Below are 27,687 nucleotides of genomic sequence, written 5' to 3'. Positions count from 1 at the left end.
TTACACGTTTACATATAATATTTCATAATTTTAATAAAATATTCCTTTTCACTAAGAAACCCTGAGAACTTATGTAGTTATCAAAACCGCTATTTTTTAATTTTTTTCTAACCGAATAGTCGTCTTATTTTCGCTCATAAATATTTACGTACATATACATATTTATGTGGAGTAAAAGAAAATTAAATTATAATAATAGTAATTATGATTGATGATAATATTAAATAGCAAATATGGTATTGGAGCAGCTGTTAGTAAATAAAATTTTTATTTAAATTGATAAATATGATTTAGTATTTGGCATTCAGTACATTCACTAGCAGTTTATATAAACATTTGTTTTGTTTTTGCTTTGCATGTGTACTCATATATTTGAAAATGTTTTGATAACATCAAGGCGAATTAATATAGGGTGATAGCAGCAGTACAAAAACAAAAATGTACATGTATTTTGTTTTTGCTTTTGCGGCGTGAACTGTCAAAATCTGTAATAGTGTGTGTGGAAATGCAAACAAAATATTTCAATTTGACATAAGAAGCCACGAGGCGAAACACATACACAAAATCAGCTGATCTAGTAACATCACCTTATATAAATTCGCCTTGGATAGCATAAAACCAAAAATTGTTGAAAAAAATTTGATTAAATAATGAGTGGGGGTGTGTATTTAACGATGCAAATGAAAGATTTCGAAAAAATCAATTATTCGCTATATGGTAAAAAGCTATGTACGTTTTGACGATTTGAATAAAATTAATAAAATAAGTAAAAATCAAATGAGTGAACTCTATTCAATATACATATCTGATTATTCGTAAAAAATACATTCACATAAAAGTTGAGGTAGATTAGTTTTAAATTATATTTCAATCACAATATCGGTAATAATTCGTTAATATATCCGCGGTTCACTAAACTTGACTGCGTTCTTGTGTACAATTTGACTATTGGGCATGATAATCAATCCTGACATCAATTTAATGTATGTAGCATGGCCCACTCAATCTAAGTATCATCTTCTTTTCCTTATCATTCGTCAGGGTTGTAACTCCAAACATTGAAAATAAACCGGAAGAGTCAGGGATAAAAGCTACATAGATGAAATTTTACCGGGGCGCATACACATTTTGTATTTCTCCTACCGCTAGCTTTGTTTTTTTTTTTTGCAAATGCGAAATATTTACCCAATTTTGTGATGCTTCCTAAAAATAAACCTATAATAAAATTTAAGCATGTGAGCAATGTATACATACGAAATGCCTATGGTTTATACAATCTTGCGATCGGTCAATAATTTACTTGGATATTGTCTATTCTTTGGGGTGTAGTGATTCAATTTTGCGTCCAGAACATTCGACGCACCTCGTGTCTGTACGGTTACAAAGAAATTCAATAAACCACCATTGCAAATTGATCGCATCCATAGTATTTTTCAAGCTTATCTTTGATTTGAGATATAAGATTTTCCCGTAAAATATTACGCACGTGAAGGTCATTTCCGCAAAATTTTACGCAGTACTCTGCTTTTGTTTACCGTAAAATACAAATGAATTTATAGGTTGTTAAATATTTCATAGTAGTTTACGGACAGATCCATACAAAGATTTTTCCTTAGCAATTTTCATGTTGAAAACTTATAATCAGCTCAATGTATCAAAGTAATCATGCTTTCTGATTTCCTGCTAGTATGACTAAAAAAGTAATCGACCGTATAAGTATATTATCTTTCTTAAGAGAAAAAAGCTTATAGAGCAAATGGACCGGTGAAAAACTACGCATTTACGACTCGCCTACATTCCAATATGAGCGTAATTTTTGCAGGTACCCTCGAAACTGTGTATACAACAGATCTTGCAAAGCAATTAAGCGCTTCTTAAAGAAAAGAGCAGGGCAGCAACTTGATAAGTAAACGGATAACAACCCACGGGGCTAGCGTATGGTATCCATAGTCATTACTGAAAAACATTGTGGGTCTTTCATTGTGTTTAGTATGCATTCGCTAGACCAAGAAGCGCATTAAGATTCTTATACCCGAGCGCACTTGTGCACAAGTGCATAACTTTGTTCATATAAGGGTGGTTTGTAACAGTCTGAAGGAATCGAGCATGAACGAAAGACACAAGATCACGCCTTAAGGAAAGAAAGAAAAAAGTTATTTTCTAGCTGTTGAAATCTCGACGCCATCTTTGTTGTAAGAAGTAAACAACGAAGAGAACAAAAAAAAAAACGCGTAATTGTTGAACGCATGAATAATCATTTTTATTATGCAAATTCTCCTATAAAACATGTCGTTGTGTTAAATTATTCTTTACCTTATGTGTGCACACGTTGTCACAAGCGAAAATTAAGAAAATTGCAGTAAAAAGCCACCACCAAATTGTAAACAACGAACAAATGTAAACAAACGGCTTATGTCAAAATCGCCCTACTTTTTTCATAAGTGCGATTATAACGGGCCACTCTTCTGCTGTCGTGATCTTGTCTTTTTGGTTCATGGGAATCGAGTTACATATATACACATGTATGTATACATGAATGCTCAGAATGAAACGAGAAATCGATAAAGCCTTGACTATCTGTGTGTTCGCCCGTCCGTCTATCCATCTGTGCAAACGATAACTCGAGTAAAAATTGAGATATCTTAACAATTTTATATTTGTACTTCATTGAGCGTAGGACGGATGGTATTGAAAATGGGCAAAATCGGACAATAACCACGCCTACCAACCGTATAACGGTAGCTGGCGGAAATACGAAAACTGCGATATTTTAGTAACTACTAAAGCTTTTTCACTCAAAAGTGATATTTGAAATCATCTTTAGGCGGAAAATACGAATATTATAATTTTTTGGCCACTTATCAATACATATGTTGGTATTGGCAAAGCATAACAAACGGCTGAAAATTTTGCCCACATCCCATATAACTAATTTATTAAAAATGGATGTTTGCAATAAATTATTTGTAAGAAATACGAATATGACAATTTTTGTATTTATACTAAAGGATCTACATACTTCATTTATCAAAGGGAGTACTTAATCTTGGGAGATGTTAGATTAGTACATATTTGTAGACCATAGTTATTGAACTGATTTTTCTTGAAGACAACTTTTGGAAGCAGGAAAATAATCTCTATTGTCTCGCTTTTATTTTTGAGATGCAACGGGACGTTAAAACACTCACTCAATGTGTTACCTTTCACTACCTCACAGGATGCCTGGGTATACGGTTAGGTAATTCAAATTCTTTTTTCGCAATAAGTGCATTAATATACATATGTACATACGTGGTCCGAAAACCTCTTGATTTCGGCTTAGTTAATTATGTAATTGAAGAAAGTGTGCTGAAAGCTAACTCTTGCGCTTTTTGTTTATATCTGTTCGTAATCTTGCGCTTTTATAAAAATAACTTTCGGTAGACCTTTTATTGGGGGTTATTACTTATGATGAAAATCTTTAATTTTAGGCTTTATAATAAAGTTTCAATCTACTTGTCAGCCGTTGGAGCAAATGTAGTAGAGTATGCATAGAACTACAACTAAAAATGGTGCAAAATTAAAATGGATGTAGTTACAAATAAAAGCAAACACTACAAAATAATCTACTCTTATTCCAATGGTTGGGACTATCGGAGGAAATTGCTACTAAATCCTCAGCGTCGATATGCGCATTTAAAAAAATCTTAACCTGCATTTTAATTTCGTTTAATTGCTAGTAAAAATTGTAATGCAAATTGAGAAGGTCCTTGCTTTTATACATAAACAAGAATATCGTATGAAAACTTCACAATGCATGATTTTTGTTTTTTCGTAAATAAATAACCATTTTAGTGAACACAAAATAAAATAAGTGGCTGAAGTTGAAGAATGAAAATAAAATAAAATCATGAAATTCGTTGACGTAGCTTTATAATTTCATAATCTCACAAAAACTATTACAATTAAAAAGTATCGAAAGTAGGCGTAAAAGGTTTTGGAAAATATCTTAAAATGGTAATTTACTTTGAACATCTTCCCAAAAATAATTTAGTTTTTTTTTTACACCATAAATGCGCATTTGCATTTTTTTATTTTTGAAGTGAGAGTTATGCATAGTTTTTATATACCTACTCGTAGTTATTTAAAACCAATTTACTTACCTTGCTGTTAGAAAATAACAAACCAACTCCCTCCAAGCACACCTGCAATAGGCCACCCTCGCCGGTATTCATATCCTGCACTGGGAACTCACCACCCAACTCTGGCACATTCTTCGGTGTGCCGCTGCGCTCCATGGCCTCCTTAATGCAGTTGTACAGTTCCCTGCACTGTTTCTCCAAAAAAAGTTGTCAAATGTGTATACAGACATTTTTAAAAACTACATACCTTGCGAGTATAGAAGCGATTGAGTTGTATTTGTCCACCATTGCGACGCCAGAGGCAGAGTACTTTAGTTTTAGGGGAGTACGTCATGTTTACAAGGCGCTCATAGAACCAACGTTCTACGATTGTGCCATCAACGGAGCGTACCACTAGACCATCGTCGCGCACCTCCATGAATAGAAGTGGGCCGTTGGCATCAGAACCGGGATGTACGGTGAAACTCTGGTGATGCAGAAGTCTCGACCCAAGCGGCTTTAAGTCGATATCGTTGCCATTCTGTGGAAAGTAAAAGTTTTATTATAGCCGTGTGATAATTTGAGGAAATGCAAGATTTCCACTCACGAGATTATTTATTTGGTCTACGACATTGTGCACTTCGGTTGAATAAACCAAACCAATGTGACTTTTGCCCAAAAGACGACGGATCTTACGACGTATTTCCTCTTTGTTAACGCCCAACATTACCAAAATGGCAGTGAGATTGTACAGCATTGTCGAGAGTAGTCGATCTTCGTCGTGCTCTAACCGTTTACGTTCCTCTTCGCTAAGTGCTTTATAACGCTCCATCATTTCGATGGGTCCCTGGAGTAGAAAGAAAGATAAAAGTGGAAGACAGAATATATAATGTCGATTTTCAAAGTAAACTTGTTTGTTTAATACATTTTTGTACCAAGAACTAGAAAGTGTGAGGCGTGTTCACAGTCAAAATAAAGTCAACACTAAAGTTAGCTGCAGTTCTTTGGCATAATTTTTGTCGGCCACGAATATCCCCCTATCTATTTAAATCTATATCTTTTGTTTGAGACATATTTCAGCAAAGCCATAATTATGTGTATACAATATTTAGTTAACGGATAAAAGGCTGCTTATGGGTTTGCCAGGGCGGGTTTCAGATGGGCCTCAATGGTGGATAGGATCCCAGCCCCTATCGGAACTATTCGCAGTGATATTTTTCCAATAAAAAGTTTATTAGTATCGTTTTAATTTTTAAATAACAAAATTTATAGTTTTTGCATTACTCACCTGATCCATTCCGATCATGTCGCGTTCTTGGCTCACTGCATCCAAGAAGGCATCCTCCCAGAATTGCATTTGGTTCCACAAATTCGAACGATCCCGTCCAATCAATCCTTCAAAAAGGTACACTCTAGGAGTATCAGGTGATGGAGAGGAAGACGTATTAATCAAATGTCCGCCTGTATACCTAAATCCAGCGCTGAGCGTTGATTTTCCAGACCAAATATTGCCGGAGCTACGTTTTGAGTCCTTTGACGTTGTAGTCTAAAAGTCACATGGCAAGGAGAAACATTTGATTGCATTTTAAAGCAAGATTTAAATTAGTTCCCTATTTTTTAATTCAGTTTTAAAAGTTCTAAGGACAGGACAGAGTATTTGTTGTTTAATACCAAGCACTTTGAATGCAAATTTTTAGTTTGTTTCATAAAAATTACGTATATTCTAAAAGTGGGGTTCGCTACATGATTCAATAATGAATCAGTAGTAATTGAATAATAATGAATGAATAATAATTGAATCATGGCTTCGGTATAGCTTTCATTCGAAATTTTCAGTTCACTCGCACTATCAAACACAAACAACGTAAATAAGGGAGAGTTAATTAATAAAAATCGCCGTACAACCATAAATTAAATATCTTAAGTTACATTTGGAATCATAGCTACTTACATTTTCGTATTCGGTATCGGATACCGTTGATCGACAACTAGCGGGCATACGTACATTCAAGCTACCAGCAGGTAGGAGATCACTAACAACTGACAGAGCACCTGTGGAGCCGGCACCCTGGGAAAGGATACCACAAATCAAGACGCAATTCAAATATTGGTCTTAAGCAACAACAAAAACGTGGCAGCTATGTACATATGTATTTATGTAAGTATACGTATGTATGTAGGTACATACCCAGCAAAAACTTTTCATTTTTTGGAAAGGACTTATTTTTGTATCAATGGAGTAACGCAATACAAGTCACCTCACGAGAATTATCGCTTATCCATTGCATTACTGTAATGCAATGGATAAGCGAAAATTGTCTTGATGCGACTTGTATTGCATTACTCCATTGATACAAAAATAAGTACTTCCCAAAAAAGTTAAAAGTTTTTGTTGGGTATATGACTCAACAACTACAAACAAACGACAAGCGGATAAAAAAACTATACGCGGCAATATAACTAATACACAATGTTAAAATATTATTGGGTATGTAAATGAAAATGCTTGCTAAGTACACGTTCGTAAAAACTGTAACGAACCCGGTTTATCCGGTCTATAGCTGGGCTGTGACTCAGTCGGATGTTGGGTTCCCTTATCCAAACGTTAAAATAAATACGCAACTTTATTTCGCTATTTAGTTGGCAGCGTTTGCACGTCACACCAATATAACGCATTTCCTTGACAGCGTTTTCACGTCACACCAATATAACTTATTGCTTTGGCAGCATTTTCACATCACACCATATACCTTAACTACCCAGTAGAAATCTTTTGCATACAACATCGCTGTTGGTGGCATGAGCTTGCTGCTGTGTATACATGCCAGTATAAATGAACCTTCATATCCATTTAACACGCGTGGTTTCTCAGAGCGTATGCGTACCTTAATCATACACTTGTACTACTGCTGTATGCATATAGCTGTATTAATATTTCAAACATAACAAAAATGCATTAATGGAACAGTATTAAAGCATTCTTACAAGATATGTATCCCCATATGTAAATGCTACTTTTCTGATACATTTTTATATACGGGGACATACAAACAAGTAGCATTTACATATTCAAATGCATATCTTGTAAAATCCCGTTTGTGCTGAAAATAGTATCGCACAACACGTCCGTTCACTAAAATTTTTGTACAAGACTCAAAATATTACAAAAATTCCACTTCAAATGTATCAAGAAATGTACTTAAAATAACGACAACGTACATTCGCTTGCAATTCGCTATAATTTGAATTTATTCGTGGAAATTCATGACTACGCATGAATTGTTCACACTAATTCACTCATATAGCAAGCATCCATAGCAAGAATGCATACAACCGATTTCTACTGGGTACCTACTAAGCAACTTAGTCTTCACAATCGTTGCTTAGCCGTTCCAATCTGCGTTTGCACGATCGACTGGAGTATACGACTACTCTACCAGAAGTGATCTCAAATTACATTTGCTGCTCTATTTATACTGTCCTGCACGGAGGCAGACAGTTATCCTAACAACATTGTTGCTAATATTTTCTTTACTTGCTTTTACTTGTTCATACCTAAGTCCGTATGTATGTACTTCAAATTTTAATATAAATATCTACATATGTATTTCGATTTCACGTATGTATATAATTAACAATTCATTTAATATGTATAAATAAATTCAACATTTATATCTATATATATATATATACATATATGTATTTAACAATTCAAAATATAATTCAGTTCAATAACATATGATAGCCAATTGTGAAGTCCTTGAGTGTAGGGACTTCGGGTCTTCACACCCCACCTTTACTTCCCTCTGGACGCGTGATTGTCACCATCCCCGCGCTTGTAATACGTTCGCGGTACACCATTGTGCCCACCGCATGCCTGAATGTCTGGCGTTTAGTTTGTTGTCGCTGCAGCCGCTCCTGAATGACCCTTACCAGTTCCCTTGGCACCGGGTTTGTGCCGCTGAAGTTTCGCCAGTTACCGAGTAGCGCTTCTAGCTGTATATTGTCGTCCTGCAACCAGCGTTCGATTTCGTGGATCATCATCGGGTCTGCTGGCTCTGTATTGGCCAACTCCTCTAACCACTGCTCCAACCCGCGGTCTTCCTCTACCGACAGGGTGAGCGCATTCTCCTCATCGCTGTCATCCTCATCTCTGATGTCAGCTGCCACTGTCGCCGCTGTTACGTCGCACAATGCCTGCGCAGGTGGTGGCCGCCACGATTCGGCGCTCTGTGACGCCCCGTTGAAAATGCGCATCGTCATTGTGATGCGCCGGACATACTCTATGTAGCCCTCACCTGGGCGTTGGCAGTTCTCTTCCGTGATGGTAATTTCGCCTCGGCGCAGCTCGTCGTCGCTGTTATCAGATACTTCGATCGGCGTAGGTTCTCTTACAACTTCGCCTCGATGCCACTCATCATCATTGTCGCTGCTCTCGCCGGATATTTCGATTGGCGTTTGGCTACCAACCCCGTTGCTTGTTTCCGGACTTCTTGGCGTATAGCCGCTGCTATAGTATGATGCAGGACTCCAACACCCCACATCACTCGCGCCACTGTCTCCACCTTCGCGCACGTATATTTCGGTGCTGGCCTGACTTGCGTTGTCTTCGATGCCTTCTCCTTCACCAACGACAGTATGTTGCCTGATCTCTGCTTCAGTCAGGCGGCGCAAACGCACTTTCAAAGTGCCGTCCTTCACGCCCATCGCCTTGAACAGTTCGCCAATTGCCCGTGTATCCATCGCTGCAGTCACTTTTTGAGTAACGGGTCCTTTTGCGATGTCCTTTTATATTATTCATTGCTTAAACAGTTGCCATTGCGCAGCAAACTGTATATTTCCACATTTTTAACTTTTTTTTACTATCTGGTTTAAGTTATATTAGTTTGTTATTGTTTTCCGTCATCTGTTGTGTTGCAATGTTGCCCACTCTCCCAAAAGGGGGATTTTTGCAGAGATCGATATGTCAATATCGGAATAGTGTTGCCAGCTTGGTAAATGATGTATCGGTTTTACGATATTAATTATTATTAATATATATGTTATTACTATTATATTTACTGATATTCTGTGTATTAATACTTTTTATCTATATATTAATACGCTAACATAAATTTTGTCTCCGTTCGTTTGGCGATTCTACCAAACCGATTTCAAAACCAGGAACACCGTTGGAAAGGCATTTTTCCGGTTGGTTGGTTGGTTTCGCAATTGGTTGAAAATTACGGCCAAAACCGTCGTTTAAATATTTCGGATTTTTGTATAGATGTTGCTGCAACATGTTCAATTTAACATGTTTCTCATGTCGTTTCACTTCACATTTGAAATTAAGCCTTGAAATAAAGATAAATATGAAGATGAAGAAATAAATGATAACGATGAAGTAAAAACAAGTAAGAAAGTCTAAGTTCGGGCGGAGCCGAACATTAAATACCCGGCGCAAGTATTAAATATATGTTTTCCACCTTTCCGAAAGCTACCGCTACATGATAAGCCGGGGTGTATACATTTTAAGTAAATTAGCGTCCTTAAATTTCGAAATATTGAAATTTCAAGCATATCTGAAATTTACCGTTATATGAAAAGCGGCCTCAATTTTAGTCCGATTTCAACAATTTTCAACGGTTTGCTTTTATGTGGCAAGCACAATAACCATACCGAGCTTGGTACAAATTGCTAGAACGGTTAGCGAGATACATATATGTGATCACAAGTGGGCGGTGCTACGCCCATTTTCCAAAATTTTGTCATAAACGTATTTCCTGGTAAAGAATTGTTGCAATCATCAATTTTGAATAAATTAGCTTCAATATTTACTGATTTATCGAAGATTTTGTATTTCTCTAAATTACCGTTATATGGGATGTGGGCGTGGTTATTGTCCGATTTTAGAAATATTCGGCCAGTTGGTATGCTGTACCAGGACCAACAACTGTGCCAAGTTTGGAAGAAATTGGTGTAGCGGTTATCAAGATATGCACATGTAACCATAAGTGGGCGTGGCTACGCCCATTGGCCAAAATTTTGTAATATTCATATTTTTCGTCTAAAACTCATTGCAAATATCAATTTTAAGTGAATTATCTTCAGTAGTTACTAAAATATCGCAGTTTTCGTTTTTCTGAAAATTACCGTTATATGGGAGGTAGGCGTGGTTATTGTCCGATTTTTCAAATTTTCAGCCATTTAGTATGCTGTACTAAGGCCAACAACTGTGCCAAGTTTGGAAGAAATTGGTGCAGCTGTTACCATGATATACACATGTAACCATAAGTGGGCGTGGCTACGCCCATTTTCCAAAAATTTATAATATTCATGTTTTCCGTCTGAAACTCATTGTAAGTATCAATTTTGAGTGAATTATCTTCAGTGGTTACTAAAATATCGCAGTTTTCGTATTTCTTAAAATTACCGTTATATGGGAGGTAGGCGTGGTTATTATCCGATTTCGCCCATTTTCAATACCATCCGTCCCACGCCCAAAAGAAGTTCACGTACCAAGTTTCGTTAAGATATCTCAATTTTTACTCGAGTTATCGTGTGCACAGACGGACGGACGGACGGACGGACGGACGGACAGACAGTCACCGCTTAATCGATTTCTCTTTTCATTCTGATCATTTATGTATACATTTGTCTATATCTATCTCGATTCGTTTTGCCTGTTACAAACAACCGTTATGTGAACAAAGTTATAATACCCTTGTGCACAAGTGCGCTCGGGTATAAAAAGAAGGCAAAAGTGAAGATAAGGACGAAAATGGAGACAATGACAGATACATAAGAACTAGGGTAACTGTAAGGGTAAGAACATTTCTTTAATTTATGAAGTGAAACTTCTTTTGCGGCAGTTGGTTGGTTGGGAGTAAATTGTCAAATTTAAGGGGTATAATGCAGATGGAAATGGTTCTCAGCGGTTTAGCGGTTTGAGAATAAAAACAAAAACAAAGATGCCTAGAGGTACAGGCAAAAACGAAGATCAAAGTAAATTTAAACATTTTAAGGTAAAGGAGAATTGGAATATGCAAAAATAGAGATGAATATGAAAAAAAGGATGAGGAAGATCGATATTGTTATCGATATAAAACTCGATATTTTTATCGACATAATAATCGATATTGCTATCGATAAAATAATCGATGTTGTTATCGATACTGTTATTGATTAAATAACCGCTATTGTAATCGATAAAATAATCAATATAATAATCGTTATTGTTATCGATACAATAATGGATATTTTTATCGTTATAAAAATCGATTTAATAATTGATTTTGTTATCGATTTAGTAATATATATTGTTGTCGATATGTACAATAATCGATACTGATGATTGTTATATTTATCGATCGATTTTGCAATCGTTGTATTTTTCTATATGTTTATGGATATTGTTATCGGTATTTTTATCGACACAGTTATCAACAGGGTTATCGATATAATAATCGGAACATGGAATGTGATCACATTACATGGCATCGCATCACATTATATCACATGATATGAAGAGACATCACATGATATTACATCACATAATATGATATCACATCAGACGATATCACGTAACATGACATCATGTGATTTGACATCACATTATATGGCATGACATCACATACGACATCATCGTACGACATGACATGGCAGTACATGACGTGGCATCACATGATATGACATCATATGGTATGACATCATATGACATGACATCAGAGGATATGACAACACATGACATGACATCCTATCACATCACATAAAATAACGTCACATCTTATCACGTCATCGCACCTCATCTCATCTACGTGAATAGAAAAAGAAAAGGATATAAGCAAAGATGTGAAAGATAAAAACAAGGATGAAGACCAATCCAAAATTTCCATATTTGTGTATGGTTCTTTTTGCAACCTGTTCAATTTAAGCTGTTTCGCATTTTGTTTTACTTCGTATTTGAAATTCAAATTTGAAATAAAGATAAATATGAAGATGAAGAAACAACTGATAACGACGAAGACAAAAAAAGGCAAAAGTGAAGATAAAGACGAAAATGGAGATAAAGGCGAAAATGGAGACAATGAGAAATACATAAGAATTTCGGTAACAGAGCTGAAATTTTCCGATAGGAATCGAAATAAAATCAGCAATAAAGGTTTCTGAAATTTATCGAATCATCGAAGTTTATAGCTATCGAAATTTATCCATGCTTATTAAGTTATCGCAACGTATCGAATTATTCAAACTGATCAATGTTTACTAAGTTGTCGAAATCTATAGACACAGAAACTTAGTTGTCCAAATTTACGGATAGTTATCGTGCTATAAAAACGTGTGGGATTAACGAAATTTGTCAAGTTAAACAAATGTATCAAGTTATCCATATTTACTGAATTATCATTATTTATAGACTTAACGAAATATATCGAGGTGTCGTAATGCATGGAGTTCTTTCAACTTACAGAGTTATCGATAATTATTGATCTACTGAAATTGGTTGGTTCAACGAAGCGAAGTTTATGGAATTTTCAAAATATATCGATTTATCGAAATTTCAAGGTTATATAAGCTTATCGATTTATCACTGCTTATCGTATTTAATCGTCTTAACAGAGTGTAACGAGTTATCAAAATGTTTCGATAGTTTTCGAAAAATGTGGAGATGTCAAAAGTAAAAATTTATAAAGGTATCCAAAGTGTTTACATTTTTGAGTTATCTAAATTTATCGAGCCATCGAATTTCACAGTTATCGAAATTGGTCGAGTTAACGAATTTTGTTTAGTTATCGAATTTTAGTGTTCTTGAAATTCATCCTTTCTCATTCATCTCATTCATTTTCATTTTCTCGGTCAGCCACTTGCAGGCCGTTGCCTCTTTATCCTACACTAATATGTTTAGCTGTACGTCTTGTGGTTGTCGTGACAGTGCATCGGCAACGACGTTCAACTTACCCTTGCGGTATTTTATATCGAATGTATGTTGCTGTAGTTCTAGTGCCCATCTTGCAATACGTCCTGAGGGACTCTCGATCGCATTCAGCCATTTCACGGACAGGTGGTCGGTGATAACCGTGAATGCGTAACCCTCCAGGTACGGTCTCATTTTCCGTATAGCCCACACAATCACCAGATACTCCTTTTCAGTCGCAGAGTAGTTTTGCTCTACCTTGTTCAGCCGTCGACTAGCGTAGGCTATGCCTCGCTCTGCGCCATCTAACTCCTGTGTCAGTACTGTACCTAGTCCAAAATCGCTGGCATTGGTTTGTAGCGTGAAGTGCTGGAAAAAATCTGGACAGGCTAATACTGGTGCTTCCGTTAGTGCGCACCTTAATTTTTCAAAGGCCGTCTGCTGTTCATTGCCCCATTTCCATCGGCTTCCTTTCTTCAGTAATGACGTCAGAGGATGTGCAATGTGCGAAAAATCCGGAACAAATCGCCGATACTATGACGCTACGCCCAGAAAGCGCCGTAATTCACGTGTGTTTGTTGGCGGTGTCAATTCTTTAATCGCCGCAATCTTGTCAGGATCGGTGTGAATCCCTTCTTCGCTCACCACATGACCCAGGTATTTCAAACTCTTTTGGAAAAACTCACACTTCTCTGGGTTGATCTTGAGGTTCGCCTGCCGCAATCGTCGAAACACTTCTTTCAGGTGTTCCATGTGTTGGTCTAGCGTCGCACTCGTGATGATAATATCGTCCAGATAAGCAAACGCGTGCGGTTCCAATTCTCGTCCGGTGACTTTGCCCAGCGCTCGTTGAAACGTCGCAGGCGCTGAATGTAGCTCGAACGGCATTACGCGCCACTGGAACAGACCGCGTCCTGGCACAGTGAACGCAGTATACTTCTTACTACTCTCTTCCATCGGGATTTGCCAATAGCCATTCTTCAAGTCCAGGCTGCTAATGAATTTCGCGCTTTTCAGTCGATCCAGAATGTGTTGGATTCGTGGGAGTGGGTACGCATCCGGTACCGAGCGCGCGTTAAGTTTCCGATAGTCCACGCAAAGTCTCCACTTTCCGTTTTTTCTTCTTTACGAGCACGATTGGCGCTGTGTGGGCTATGCGAGGGCTCGATGCACTGCTTCTCTATTACCTCCTGCATTTTCGGGTTTTTGGGTAAGTAGCGCTGTTTTATGGGTCGATAATCTCGCATTATAATCTTATGGGCGGCGATGTTTGTCGTCCCCGTTATCTTTTCGAATGCGAGCAACTCCTTCTTTAAGAAATTTTCGACGTCCGTCGTATCCTCGGTAGATGTGGGTTGTTCATTTGCGGCCTTTTCGCCTTCCTCAGCTCTCTCTACTTCGCGCTCGTGGTACATGCAGCCTTCGTTCGAATATCGTCCTCTGCCTTCATCGTCAATGTCTGCCCTCCGCAGCTCACTGTTGTGTTGGCCTTAGCCAGGTAGTCAGTCCCAAGGACCATGTCATCGACTAAACCTGGTAGGACGAGTAACTCGCTCCTATGTTCTTGATCGCCCACCTTTACCGCCGCCTCTATCGCTTCTGTGACCGCTATTGGTCTGCCATCTCCCATCAACACCCTTTTGTTCACTCTTCGCGACCGCTCGATTCCCAGGGTGTAAGCTGCTCTAATGCTTATAAAACTTCTTGTTGCTCCTGTATCAACCGCCGCTATTACTGCTCTACCATCCACTGTTGCTCTGGCGATTACTCGCCCTTCCACTTGCTTAAGAATTGGTGTTACATTGACTGAGGTTGCATTACTGGAGACCCCACTCTTCGACGCGAATGGGGTCCTTGGCGGCAACAGTCTGTGTTCGAATGTTCCGCCGGCCACACATCCAACAGAATTGCTGGATATTGTTGCGACATTCGTAGGCGAAATGTCCGTCTTCGCCGAATCGTCTGCACGCCGTTCGTGGGTTTATTCGGCTAGATTCTTCGCTTTTACGTTGTTGTCCCGTAGGTGGCACATAATCACCTCCATCGTGCCGTCTCGCTGGCATCGTATACCTCTCTCTTCTCTGCTCCTCTCGGATAGTGTAGTTGCGCTCTTCATTTTGTCTCGGGGTTATTGCGCGGGCAATGCTCGTTGCGACTCCTTCTCTGCTACAATATTCTCGTAGTCTTTTGCCAGACTTACCAACTCTCCAAGAGTGTTGAACTCGGTTTGTTTAATGTACAGCTGGTATTCGCTTCGGCAGTTCTTATAGATGCGTCGAAGCTTTTGTACCTCCGTATAGTCGGAATGACGCATTAGCCCTTGTAGCGCTAGTACATAGTCTTTAAATGCCTCTCTGGGCCGTTGAACACGCTGCCGTATCTCATCACCGAGTCTTTCGAAATACCGGGAATTCAAGAAGAACTGCAGGAGATCTCGCTTACACGTCTCCCAGTCTCTCCAGTGGCCGTGATTGTTTCATTACCAGACGAGAGCTCCATCCTTAAATAACTCGGGTAATGCTCGTGGAAGTGCGTCTCTTTCTATCTCGTACCCGTCGGATAATTCTTCGACGCGTTCGATGAAACCCAGCGGGTCCTTGTCGCCATCGTATTTCACGCCCCATTTGCGTACGCGGTCCATGATAGTTGGGGCTGATCGTTGTGAGTCGACGTATACTGGATACATGGGCACGTTCGGCGTTCCTCTTGCGCTGTCGTCGTTGATGGGTTGTTGTGTAGGCGGTAGTAGTAGCACTTCGGGTCTCTTCGGTGTTGGTGCGTTCCCCGCGCTTGTAGACCTCGTATGCTTAAGCGCTAAATCAGTGACACAATCGCGATAGTTCTCAGTCTCCCCTCCCTCTTGTACAAATGTAGAGAGGCGTTTACGCAGCTCCTCGACGGTCCCCAAATTGTCAAGGCCCAACTCCGTCGTATAGGTCACAAGCTCCTCTTTATTTAAGTAGTACACCCACTTTGTTTTCACCATTTTTTTATATTTTTTTTATTTTTTTATATTTTTTTTATTATTATTTTTTTTGTTTATGTTCCTTTGTTTCACGTTACCCTCTTATTGGTAAGGAATGTTTGATTACTTTCACAGTTCTTAATTTCTGGGCTTTACCCTGTGTCTCTATCACTTTAAAGGTGTCTTTGCACTCTTGCTTGGTAGTTTTCCAAATCACTTCACTTCACTTCACTTCACTTCACTTTTCACTTTGTTATCTGTGGGTTCTCCTCCTTGGCCCTTACTGCTTCCTTTATTTATAAGGGCCCCACGTTGGGCGCCAATTGTAACGAACCCGGTTTATCCGGTCTATAGCTGGGCTGTGGCTCAGTCGGATGTTGGGTTCCCTTATCCAAACGTTAAAATACATACGCGAATGATTCGTATAGTGACGCTTCTTTATTTCGCTATTTAGTTGGCAGCGTTTGCACGTCACACCAATATAACGTATTTCCTTGGCGGCGTTTCCACGTCACACCATATAAGTACTACTTGGCAGCGTTTTCACGTCACACCAATATAACGTATTGCTTTGGAAGCGTTTTCACATCACACCAATATAACGTATTGCTTTGGCAGCGTTTTCACGACACACCATATACCTTAACTACCTACTAAGCAACTTAGTCTTCACAATCGTTGCTTAGCCGTTCCAATCTGCGTTTGCACGATCGACTGGAGTATACGACTACTCTACCAGAAGTGATCTCAAATTACATTTGCTGTTCTGTTTATACTGTCCTGCATGCAGGCAGACAGTTATCTTAACCACATTGTTGCTAATATTTTCTTTACTTCCTTTTACTTGTTCATACCTAAGTACGTATGTATGTACTTCAAATTTTAATATAAATATAAATTATTATTATTATTATTATTATATATATACATATATGTATATGTATTTAACAATTCAAAATATAATTCAGTTCAATAACATATGACAGCCAATTGTGAAGTCCCTGAGTGTAGGGACTTGGGGTCTTCACAAAACATATGTATGTATACTAGGATGGCCCATAAATGTATGAGCGAGTTTTTACATCAGATTTCCTAAACTTCAAACTCATATTAAATATATATTTTGGTCCCGATTGGAGGCGATTAAAGCGTGTTGTACAGGGGCCAAATTTCGAATTACCCAATGGAGACTCAAAAAATTAAAGTTATTTTTATTCATACTCATACCACATATATATTTTGGTCCTGATAGGAGTCAGTTAAGGAGTGTCGGAAAGAGGTAAAAGTTCAGACTACCCTATGAAGATTAAACCAATTTAAATTAAATATAAAAAAATAAAATACAATAATATGTAAAGCAGTTTTTTTGTTAAATTTCGGGAAAACCGAATTGGTAAGCTGTAGGAAATAATACCCTGTAGAAAATTGTTTTGAACCGTAAACAGTTTTTTGGCCTTATTTGATAAAAAAAAATTCAAATAAAACTCACCAAAAAATGGTTGCAGCCTTACAGCCTTATTCATAAAAAATAAAGGAGATTTAAAGAGCTCAATAAAGCCACATTTTCATACAAATTTTCAATTTATAAAGCAGTTAAAGTCATTTCTATTTTTTATGAATTTGGGTGTTAGAAGACGATTACTTTGAAGAAAAAAAGTTTAATTTTGTAACTGACAGTAATGAAAAAGTATTGAGCACTGATCTAGATCAGTTTATAAATAAAAGCAGTTTAGCGTTTTTTATACCTACGAGCAGCGTTGTGGTCTGACAGACCATTTTGAAAAATTTCACTAAAATCTTTTGGGTTCCTCAACATTTTTCGGCAAACTGTGTCATGACTTTAATAAGTTCCATGAGTATAGGACGAAAGTGTTAGCCTCGTGCCGGTGTAAAAAGCAGCTTTTTTGCTATATGTGCTCTTTTACAGGATGTGGTCTGTCAGACCAAGATAAGGAAACCCAATACCACACATAATATAGACTTTTTCTTCCCATTTAACTTTCATCTCCCTCATATGACCCGTCTGCCTCAAATCGGTTGGTTGTCGTATGAAACGGAAGTCTCCCGGTTGTGATCCGTGTGGTCGCCGGGGTCTAGCGGAACGCCGGACCGCTACCGGATGCCTTCTGGTGTCGCCACAGCACCACCTACATATGTACATAACGGGGCTCAAATGCTGCTATGTAAGCAGTTCCTAGTAGGGTACCACAGACGTTGTCACCCGAACAGGTTCATAATACAACCTCTGCATCCGACAGCCTACCGAGAGGTCATAAACATTAATCCCAGGGAGTCGGTCTTGACTTACACCAACTCCCGACCAGTGAATGCGTTTTGGAAACACAGCCACCTTCCGTAGTCATCTGCCTCGGGAGACTCGCACCACCATATTCCAACTTCGCTCTGACTACTGCAGCGAGCCAAACTCTCCCCAGTAGAATAAATTCAGATGTTCCATCTTTTCGCAAGTCCCTTAAACCCCACTCAACTAACGCTCCTCTCCCTATGGACCAACTTAGTGGGAGTGGGCCACTTCCAGGGTATCCCGTTGTTGTTGTTGTTGTAGCAGCAGTACTCAACCCCCCGGGGTTTCGTCATGGGTCATCTTCGTCCTCTGACTCGACAAGCCTGAGGCCGAGAAAGCGGGCGGCGTCGATAGGCGCGGTACATAGTGCTTCTGGTGTCAGGTTCGTGAGGTTAGAGGTGCGTGCGAAGACGTGTTGGGTGTTGTGTGGACCTTGCCCGCATGCAGGGTATGTATCTGCCATTTCTGGGTTTAGCCGAAAGAGATAGCTGTTTAGTCTGTGGCACCACCCAGAACGGAGTTGTGCTAGGCTGGTGAGGCTCCTGGCAGTGAAGAAATTTGCAAGATCGGTGAGATAGTCGCTGATTTTCCCGCAAAGGCTGTCAATATTGAGGCCCGTCACCATAACCGTGCAATCATCGGCGTAGCTCACCAAGTTAACTCCTGCTGGCGGCGGAGGGAGTTTCGCCATGTAGAGGTTGAACAGTGTCGGGGAGATTACGCTGTTTAATCCCAAGTGGCTTGGACTTGGCGTTTCGGAATTCGACGTTTCGTTCGATTGGCATCCACACAGATAGCTGTTTACCCACCGCTTCGTCCGATCTGGAAGCGACGAGTGCAGGACGTCTTGGCAAAGGGTCGCATGGTTTACCGTGCCGAAGGCCTTCGACAGGTCCACCGCGACTAGGACCGTCCTATCACAGGGTCGACGTTGGTTCAGACCCTCGCTTATCTGTGTGGTGATGGCGTTTAAACAGTAGTAGTGCTGTGCATTTTGCGGAATCCGTGTTGGTGTTGGGCTAGTTGCAGATGCTTCGTTAGACTGGGGACGGGTTGTGCTTCCACCCAGCAAACACAGTCTCTAACGTTAGAGAAATTTGGATTTCTACATTATATAACTAGAGTAATTCTCTAATCGTTCTCGAGTCGATGACGAAGTTAGAGAACTACATTAGAATTCGATTCGAGAAACAACGCTAATTCATATAAATTTAAATAAAGTTGTGTTTGTTTACAAATAATCCAGTAACTTCCCAGCAACTCTCCAGTAACTTTATTTCTAAGAATTCACTCTCATAGAAAAATTGTCCAAAAAACTACGCGAACGCAAATCCAGTAATAATTTGCAAGTTTCATGAACAGCTGATAAATTGGTTGTTTATTCGCAGCAAATTTCTAATAAAACAATATATTTTATATTTAAATAATTTTATTTTGTGAAATTCAACAATAAAAACCTACAAACAGTTTCCTTATTAGTTTAAATTTCATCCAGCACCATGCGATCAGCTGTTTTTCGTACTGGCAGATTCTTACAAGTAAAAATTTATCCAGTAAAATCCAGTAAAAACTTGCAACTTCAACTGTCATTTTTCGCTCTCTCAATTTCCCCTACTTTGCAAGTTTTTGTGTACGAAAACCATTGGGAGGCAGTTTGACGTTTGACAGCAATATAATTTAAAAATTCAAAACTCAAACTCACACACACATTCCCATTTAAATCTCAAACAACAACAATTGTGAACAATTTAATTTTTTTATTCTCAATTTTATATGATTTTATGGCCGCTGTGGTGTAGTGGTAAGCAGTGCGCGCTTCCATTCCGCAGCACCTGGGTTCAAGCCCTGGTCAAAGCAACATCGCAAAAAAATATAGAAAAAAGGTTTTTTCTTAACAGCGGTCGTCCCTCGGCAGGCAATGGCAAACCTCCGAGTGCATTTCTGCCATGAAAAACAGCTTCTCATAAAAATACAATCGCCGTTCGGAGTCGGCGTAAAACTGTAGGTCCTTCCGCTTTGTGTGACAACATCAAGGCGCACGCCACAAATCGGAGGTAAAGCTCGGCCAAACACTAACATATGTGTAAGCGCCAATCTATTATTATTATTATTATATGATTTTAAAATGCTGGAACGTCAGAAAAAAATCATGGCCGAAGAATTGAGGGAATGAATTTACCTTGTAAATGGTTTTACCATGAAAACGCCAAATCATGAAAACTCGTAAAAAATTTTACTGGCTTTTACTGGAAATGAGTAAACAAACACAACTTAAGTAATATTCAAAATGAAGCAATCATAAATTATTTTTAAGTTCAAATGATTTATTATTATTTTATTTGCAAATACATTTCATACAAATTTTACAAACAAAACGTTTTATTTAATAAAGCAAAATAGCTGTTTGAAATTCACATTCGAATCCCATTAGAGATCAACTTTAGAATTCGATTAGAGAAATAATATCTTCTAGAGTCGAGAACTATGGGCTTGTTCGAGTTGCAATCACAACCGCAGTGTTGCGCGAATTATTAAAGTATCACGTTCTGTGTGAATTTCAAGCAATGTATTATCAGTTGGGTAGTTGCAACAATGTTGCCATTTTTCGTCAGTACGGCAGTAATGCCGCTTTTATTACGTGCCTCGAACAGGCCCTATGTCCCATTTTTGTTGAGATCGGTATGAGTCTCGATAGTTTTTCGAGTCCTTCTCTAACTTTTGAGATTGGACTAACTAACCTCAATGTTTGCTGGGCATTATCTTTGCCACTGGGAATAGGAGGGAGATTGGTCGGTAAGGGTCTCCTGCGTCCGCCTTCTTACCTGGGTTAAGGAGGGGAATGATCCTACCCATTTTCCACATCTCAGGGATGATCAGGGTGGACAGTGACAAGTTGAAGGCTGCTGTGATATACTCGACTCACGCTGGCCCTAGCTTTTTCAGCATCTGCATCGAGATTCCGTCAGGGCCTAACGCCTTGGATGCCTTGGCGTTCTTTACAGCTGCCTGCGTCTCTTCTGGTGTAAATCACGTTAGTGTGTCTCGGGGCGGAGTTTGTGTGCTTTTTGTAGCACACTGCTTCGCGCTATGGGACTACAGCGGCCAAAAGTAGTAAAAACGGATTAGCGAATTCTGATGCATAGTAATTACGCAGATGCATAGAAAAATATCCAGCTAACTCAAACCAAAAAGAATTTTTGATAAGAATGCATATTTGCAATCATAACACGAGCTTAAAGTAGGAGCAATGCGAAAAACTAAATTTGTAAGCAAAAATTTTGATTTTGTCGCAAGTAATTTGAATTTATTTGCCACTTGTGCGGATATATAAAAAGCCAATCTAATTGATGAGCAGTTTTTGAATATATCTGTGGTCAAACATTGCTTTAAATTTTTATAAATCTTTTGAAATGTATTAAACAGCTTACCTTGAAACTCTACATAATTATGTGAGTGTAAAAGTTTTCGAGTGCTTACTTTAAAATGGGATTCAAAGTTCTTTTTCCGGAAAAGGTGTCTAAACTTGACGATGATGGAATAACTAGTTTAAAGAAATTATTTGATTTTTACTGTGGCGATTTGGATGGAGATTTTGAAGATGTTAAAATGGAAATAGATATTTGGTATAAAATTTGTTTCAACTTGAAACCTGAAGAGAGGCCAAAAAAAGTTTACCAAGCTATGCAGCTGTGTCGAAAGGACATGTTACCAAATATATTCAATTTATTTACCATTCTACTAACTCTCCCCATAACAACATGCGAGTATGAAAGATCATTTTCATCACTCCGTAGACTTAAAACATATTTAAGAAGCACAATGTCACAAGGACGATTGAACGGTTTAGCACTTCTTTATTTGTATAGGGAACTCACTCCCACAGTGGAAAAAATTATAGACAAACTTGCCGAGACATCGAGGAAAATTGACATAAAAGTGTAAAAACTTCATGGAATTAAATAATTTATTTTTTTAAATTCTTTTTAAAATTTTGTATTACTTTTGAAAGCTGAGCGGATCTTGTGTTTGTAGAACTTTTGATTAAACAAGTAATTTCTAGGCAAAAACACAACTTCAATTCTCATATAAAAATTTAGAAGTACCATTAATTTCTTAAAAATGTTTGAATTCCTTGTTAATTTTATGTAAATAAAGTGCAATTTATGAAACTTTAAGAGAGTACCTATATTAATTTATTACATACTGTACATAAAACTTGCATAAATGTATTTTAAAGAGCGTATTATCTGAAGCTAAAATTCAGTATTTTCTGGTGGTATATCTTTAGAAGTATAAACCCCCCCCCCCCCCCCCCCCCCCCCCCCCCCAAAAATATATGCCTGGGTGCGCCCCTGATTAAGACACTAAATATTTTTAAAATATGTTCACTAAAATTTTATTAACCTAAATGTAAAGTTTTTGCGAAGTGTTTATCGGACGTAATGTAAAATTTAAACATTTTTAATATGAGATATGAACTATTATTAAAAGGTAAATGTTAATACAACTTTTTTATATATAATCCCAAATTTGTGATATAAAATCCACTCTACCAAAAAACTTAAATTGGATAACACTGCTTCGAATTTTTACAATAGGTGCATTCTTTTGCAACCGAGCTACAAAAGAACACTCTCTTAAATGACGAAATACACGCAAAGCAACAACACAAACTCCGAGCTCAGCCAGGTCGGTTAAAAAATACGCGACCTGAAGGCTAGTGTTGGTAAGTGAAAAAACTGCTCTATTGTGAATTGCTAATGGGAAAGTGGAGAGGGAAATTTTTGTTTCCTTTTATACGTGATTTATATTTTAAAAGAGTATATATATTACGCAAATACGTCGCATAATTACTCACTTAAATTGGTTTTTGTATCTTAATCCCGTTAAACTAATCACATTTTCTTGCCAGCTACCAACAGGGTTGCTTAAGTAGCTAAAAGGAAATTTTACCCGAGTTGAGCGTTCCTTTGTCGCTCGCTTACAAAAAAATGCAGCTAATTTAGAAATTGTCAAAAATATGCCTTTTTATCAAAAAGTTGTTTACCAGGGTGTCTTTGACCTAGTGGTTGGTACTGAATTAAAGAATGCACACACATAAAAGATTACAACCTTTTCAATACTCATTCAGTGTTAAACCTTTTTTAATTTGGCATTGGTTTTTTCAAACTTGCCATGAATATGTTCATATTCATAGCTTAACCTCAATCTTAAGCGAACATAACCTCAATCTTATATTACGTTCAAATTGGCCCCATTTAACTTGTGAAATGAAAAAGAGCTTTTTGGAAAACACAATCGTCCACATTGAACATTTGGAGTTAACTTTGACGGTTGTTTGATTACCAATAAAAATTCGAAAAAAAATATTCAAAATCAAGTTTTTGTGTTTCAATTCAAAATGTTTAGTTCCTATGCACTATTTATCTCTGCGTACGATGAGACATCATGGGAAATAACTAAATACCGCCTTTGCCTCTTTTTTGGCGGGCAGACAGGCATACAATTTTGATATTTTTTGATAATTTTTAATATTTTGCAGAATATAAATTTTTTGAACGTTGGCGTGTCACTAGAAAGCTTTTGGGTCTTTCTTATTGGTCGGAGCAGAAGCTTTCTGATACAACTCTGCGCTGCTGCGCTGAACTGGTTTTCAAACGAGTTAAATGATTTAACTGGTTCAATTTCCCAACAACAAGTGCATGCGATTTAACTTGTTTATGAACATGTTTTTTTCATTTAACTGGTTTAAGCCTATTTAACATGTTTAGCTCGTCAATTTGAACGTAGTATTAAGCGAAGAATAAGTAATGAAAACTGAATAGAAAAAAATTGTTGATTTAAAATTGAAAATGATTTCACACTTACACAGCTCTGGAGCATACATACATTAAACAATTATAACATTTCCTGAGCTTTCATTTGCGAGGATCTGAACAAAAAACAATGATTTATTTGTTTTTATCGTATGTGGCTAATAAAATTAGAAAATACCCATATATGTAATACTCCTATATTGGCAGTAAGAGCTAGTACCGTCCGAAAACACTACAGTACAGATATATCAATAAACACGTACGAAAGAAAAGGAACACATACGTTTATAAATAAACATGTAGACAACACATATACAAAAACGGCACTCAAGTACACAATACATTGACAAAAACGGTAGTAGACTGTCTCGCTTTGATTTCGGAATGCTTACACATTGAGAAGTTAGCTTACTGCCAATATAGAAGTATTACATATATGAAAATACCTAATTTTCTGAAACTTTAGTGGTATTTTCCATTTTTGTGTTTTATAAAATTTGCTTTCGGATGTCAACAAACAGCAGCTGTAATGGCAATTTGACTTTTTGCACATTTTTTGCCAGGAAAAAAGTTCTGGCTGCTTCGATCCAAATATGGAAAGTATTCGCTTTCTTCTACCGATTTTTCTAGCTTGAGGAACGTTTTCTGGGCATACATCTACTATCTTCACGATGCCTACAACGTGGCGATTCTGCAATGCCATAGGTACATTTATGGTAGCGTGTACTCGCCGCATCGACATCGCCGATAATTAACATGTTCCCTTTTTCTGTAATCGTACAATTCTCTAATATATATTTAAGTTTCGCCGCAGCCGACATTACTCCAATTAGCTCGGTCAAATAGGGACCCAAGGCCCTGAATAAACTCTTGAAAAGCACAGAAAAGTCCCAAGCCTTTTCATTTTGCCAATTAGTTCACCGTGCAATTTCACGAGAGCCATAGTACTCGGTTTTACCATATCACGCAGAGATCGAGTTCCTAGCATCTTTTGGAATTAATCGTGACGGACATCAAAACTTTAGCTCGACCTGACTATCCCTAAAAAAAATTAAGGCATCGGCTCCGAGTCTAATAACTGCGTCTACGTACCTCAACACTGCAGGGCTTTCAGACATTTACATATGTGCAAACCGAATGGAAGAAGGGACAAAAAAACCAATATTCTTCTAAGACTAATTGATCATTGTTTCTTTTAACACAGTAGACTGAAGTCAAAGTATATATTAAATTCCATCAAATCCGTTGTTATTTCAGAAAGAACAGTTTCGGAAAGGAAAACAACTATAAGTAAACTACGTTTGATATACATAAGTTTCAAGCAGAATTCCATTTGCTTTCTTAGTAGGTACATTTATAGTACATATATAAAAAATGAAAACTGAAACAAATTGTGGGAACGTTTTTCCCAAACATATCTGACAAACATGCGTTACGAATACATACATACATATGTACATCTTAGCTAACATGTTTGCATGCATAAAAAACTAATGCAAAGTCCTAACTCAACTTACGTCCGAGTCAAATGAGGTAAGCTTGCTTAAAAGTGCTGTCCGCTTTTGCGCCAGCATATCCTTAAACATCTCCGTAGTCGACTGTCCATCCTGACTGTCGGCCGAAGACATACGCCTATTTGCAGCCGAAGTCGCTGCTGTGCCAACCATGTGCCCAGCACGATCAGTTTGTGAGGAACTTTTACGCGATTCCTGCGGCGATGCCCATTCGCTGCCCAAACCTGAGTTCGAATCCATAGGACTTGATGGAGAACGGAGATTCTCACGGCTTCCCATGGGACTTGTCGCATGACTGGATAGCAAACTCGAAGACATGTCGGTAGTTTCATTAAGCTCTTTGCTCCAATAGTGAGTGTGTGCGATCTCCATCATTTGAAATGCCGACGCCATGCCACCTAGCCCAAAATTGGAATAAGTGACCTCAAATCCAGCTGTTAGAGCCTGTAGACACTTTAACATGCCTTTCCAAACCGGTTTTGGAACACACTGCAATCGAATATTTTTAGCAATAAGGAGAAAACTATGCGAAAGTTAAATATCTGCATACACTTACCACATCGTCTATGTGATCGTCTGGCATAATTTTCTTGTCCAAAGTTTTATTGAGTTTACTCAGCACCAACGTACGATAGGATTCGTCTTCCATTAGTTTTTTTAAACGATTCATCTTCAACCAACCAACACCCTCTCCGGCTAGTACCTGTGTGATGACATCCTTCAAAAAGGTCTGATTTTCTGAATTACTGTGCGAGCGTTCTTGATTTTGTTGCCGCGTGATGTCTTCCTGCGTTTGTCCCGGCCCAGAGTGTTTGATGAGTGGTGTGCGTTCTACTAGACCTTTTCGACTTGGAAATGGGTCGAAATTAACACCCGCTTTTGATTTTTGCTGCATGTTGCCAGCACTCTGATGTACGCGGGGTTGTTGTTGTTGCTTTTGCTGATTCTCTGCGATTTTTATGCAAATAGTTTACTTTCTAAAGTTTATGTATTTGTAGTTAGCAGAAATTGGCTTACTTTTGCCACCGAACATGCCTGAAAACATGGTGGACGTCGAAGAGGCAAGTCCATTGAAGTCGCTGCCAATCGATGAAAAAAAGTTGCCGCCGGAGCCTTGCATTTGTTTTTGTGTAGCAATTTGCTGCCCCGGTGCATGACTATGATCTTCCATCTTAATGATGCCCTTCTTGGTTGCCGCTTCCTTAGCAGTTTTCGTAAGATCGCCAATGGTGGACTTGCTGACGTAGGTCAAATCGTCGAAGGTATGTTTGCTGACGCCAGCAGCCTGCTTGGAAACTTCTAAAGCTTGCTTGGATGCTTCTCCGGCAGCTTTCTTAGCGTGCAGCGTAAACTGTGCCGTCAAGGAATGGAAAGTTTATTAGAAAGGTTTTTTCTACATTCTTTTGGTGCAAAAAGAAAAGAAGGTGAGAACTGAGATATTACTTATGTAAAACAGGCAAAATAGAAAAGAATAATTTGAACAGTGATCATAATACTCGATAGAGATTGTTGTGAGTCTCGTGCGTGATTCAATGTAAAAAAGCGCGATACCAAGTACTTTGTGGTAGAAGATAATGTGATCCTTTTTGAAAAATGGTGAAAATGTTCATTTCTAAGTATTGCATCTAATATTTTTTCAGCGAAATTCGAAACCTCTGATCATTTGCTATGTTTTACTTCAAGAATGGCTCTTTAAGTTACAAACCTTTTCAAAAGTGTGTCGCATTTTTTCGTCAAACTCTTCTGGTATACTACCTTCCACAGAATGTTGCTAACAATAATTGTTTTCAGAAACCAAAGATTATGTTAAATTAAATACCAAAATAACAAAGTTAAAGAACAAAACAGCGCGTAGACAGTTAAAACCGTGGACCGTGCAAATTTTAAAAGTATCTACTACCATTTTAAATTCTAAGTTGCTTGAAAAAATATAAATTTTATTTCGCTTACTGTTTACAGTACAACAAACAACCCGCCTTCGATGTAACACATGGAATGGAATCATTCTAACGAAGTTTAAATTTCTATTCAATATGAATAGAAATACTTATGTATATATATACATTAGGGAGGTTTAAAAATAAGTACATTCGG

General features: G+C 38.1%; 1 protein-coding gene across 3 annotated transcripts; it reads right to left on the bottom strand.

Moving 5' to 3' along the window:
* Positions 1-4,094: 4,094 nt before the first annotated feature.
* On the bottom strand, positions 4,095-27,419 carry LOC118734346 (MAP kinase-activating death domain protein-like). 3 transcript variants are annotated; one of them, XM_036464070.1, is made up of 9 exons: positions 27,299-27,419; positions 26,611-26,944; positions 26,150-26,541; positions 25,597-26,082; positions 6,052-6,168; positions 5,389-5,646; positions 4,708-4,947; positions 4,369-4,641; positions 4,095-4,310 (listed from the first exon to the last, which is right to left on the bottom strand). In XM_036464070.1, exons 1-9 carry the CDS (start codon positions 27,317-27,319, stop codon positions 4,110-4,112), a joined length of 2,322 nt encoding a protein of 773 aa, XP_036319963.1. In that variant the 5' UTR covers positions 27,320-27,419; the 3' UTR covers positions 4,095-4,109. The 3 variants fall into 3 exon arrangements, with proteins under 3 accessions (XP_036319963.1, XP_036319964.1, XP_036319965.1); XM_036464071.1 differs by lacking the exon at positions 6,052-6,168 and having other exon boundaries at positions 27,299-27,418; XM_036464072.1 differs by lacking the exons at positions 5,389-5,646; positions 6,052-6,168.
* Between the last annotated feature and the right edge of the window lie 268 nt (positions 27,420-27,687).

Source organism: Rhagoletis pomonella, unplaced genomic scaffold, assembly GCF_013731165.1.
Source record: "Rhagoletis pomonella isolate Grant_MI unplaced genomic scaffold, Rhpom_1.0 Rhpom_scaffold_00002, whole genome shotgun sequence".
In the NCBI taxonomy this organism is placed as follows: Eukaryota; Metazoa; Arthropoda; class Insecta; order Diptera; family Tephritidae; genus Rhagoletis; species Rhagoletis pomonella.
Note: the sequence above shows the minus strand (reverse complement) of the source record. Positions and strands in the feature narration are given on the sequence as shown.

Bases quoted from the DNA above. Each gene is read 5' to 3' on its own strand.
- LOC118734346 (XM_036464070.1), bottom strand. From the start codon at position 27,319: ATGCGACACACTTTTGAAAAG. The intron at 26,542-26,610 runs GTAAGCCAATTT...TAAAAATCGCAG, and splicing joins AGGCATGTTCGGTGGCAAAA to AGAATCAGCAAAAGCAACAA. The intron at 4,642-4,707 runs GTGAGTGGAAAT...TACTTTCCACAG, and splicing joins TAGACCAAATAAATAATCTC to AATGGCAACGATATCGACTT.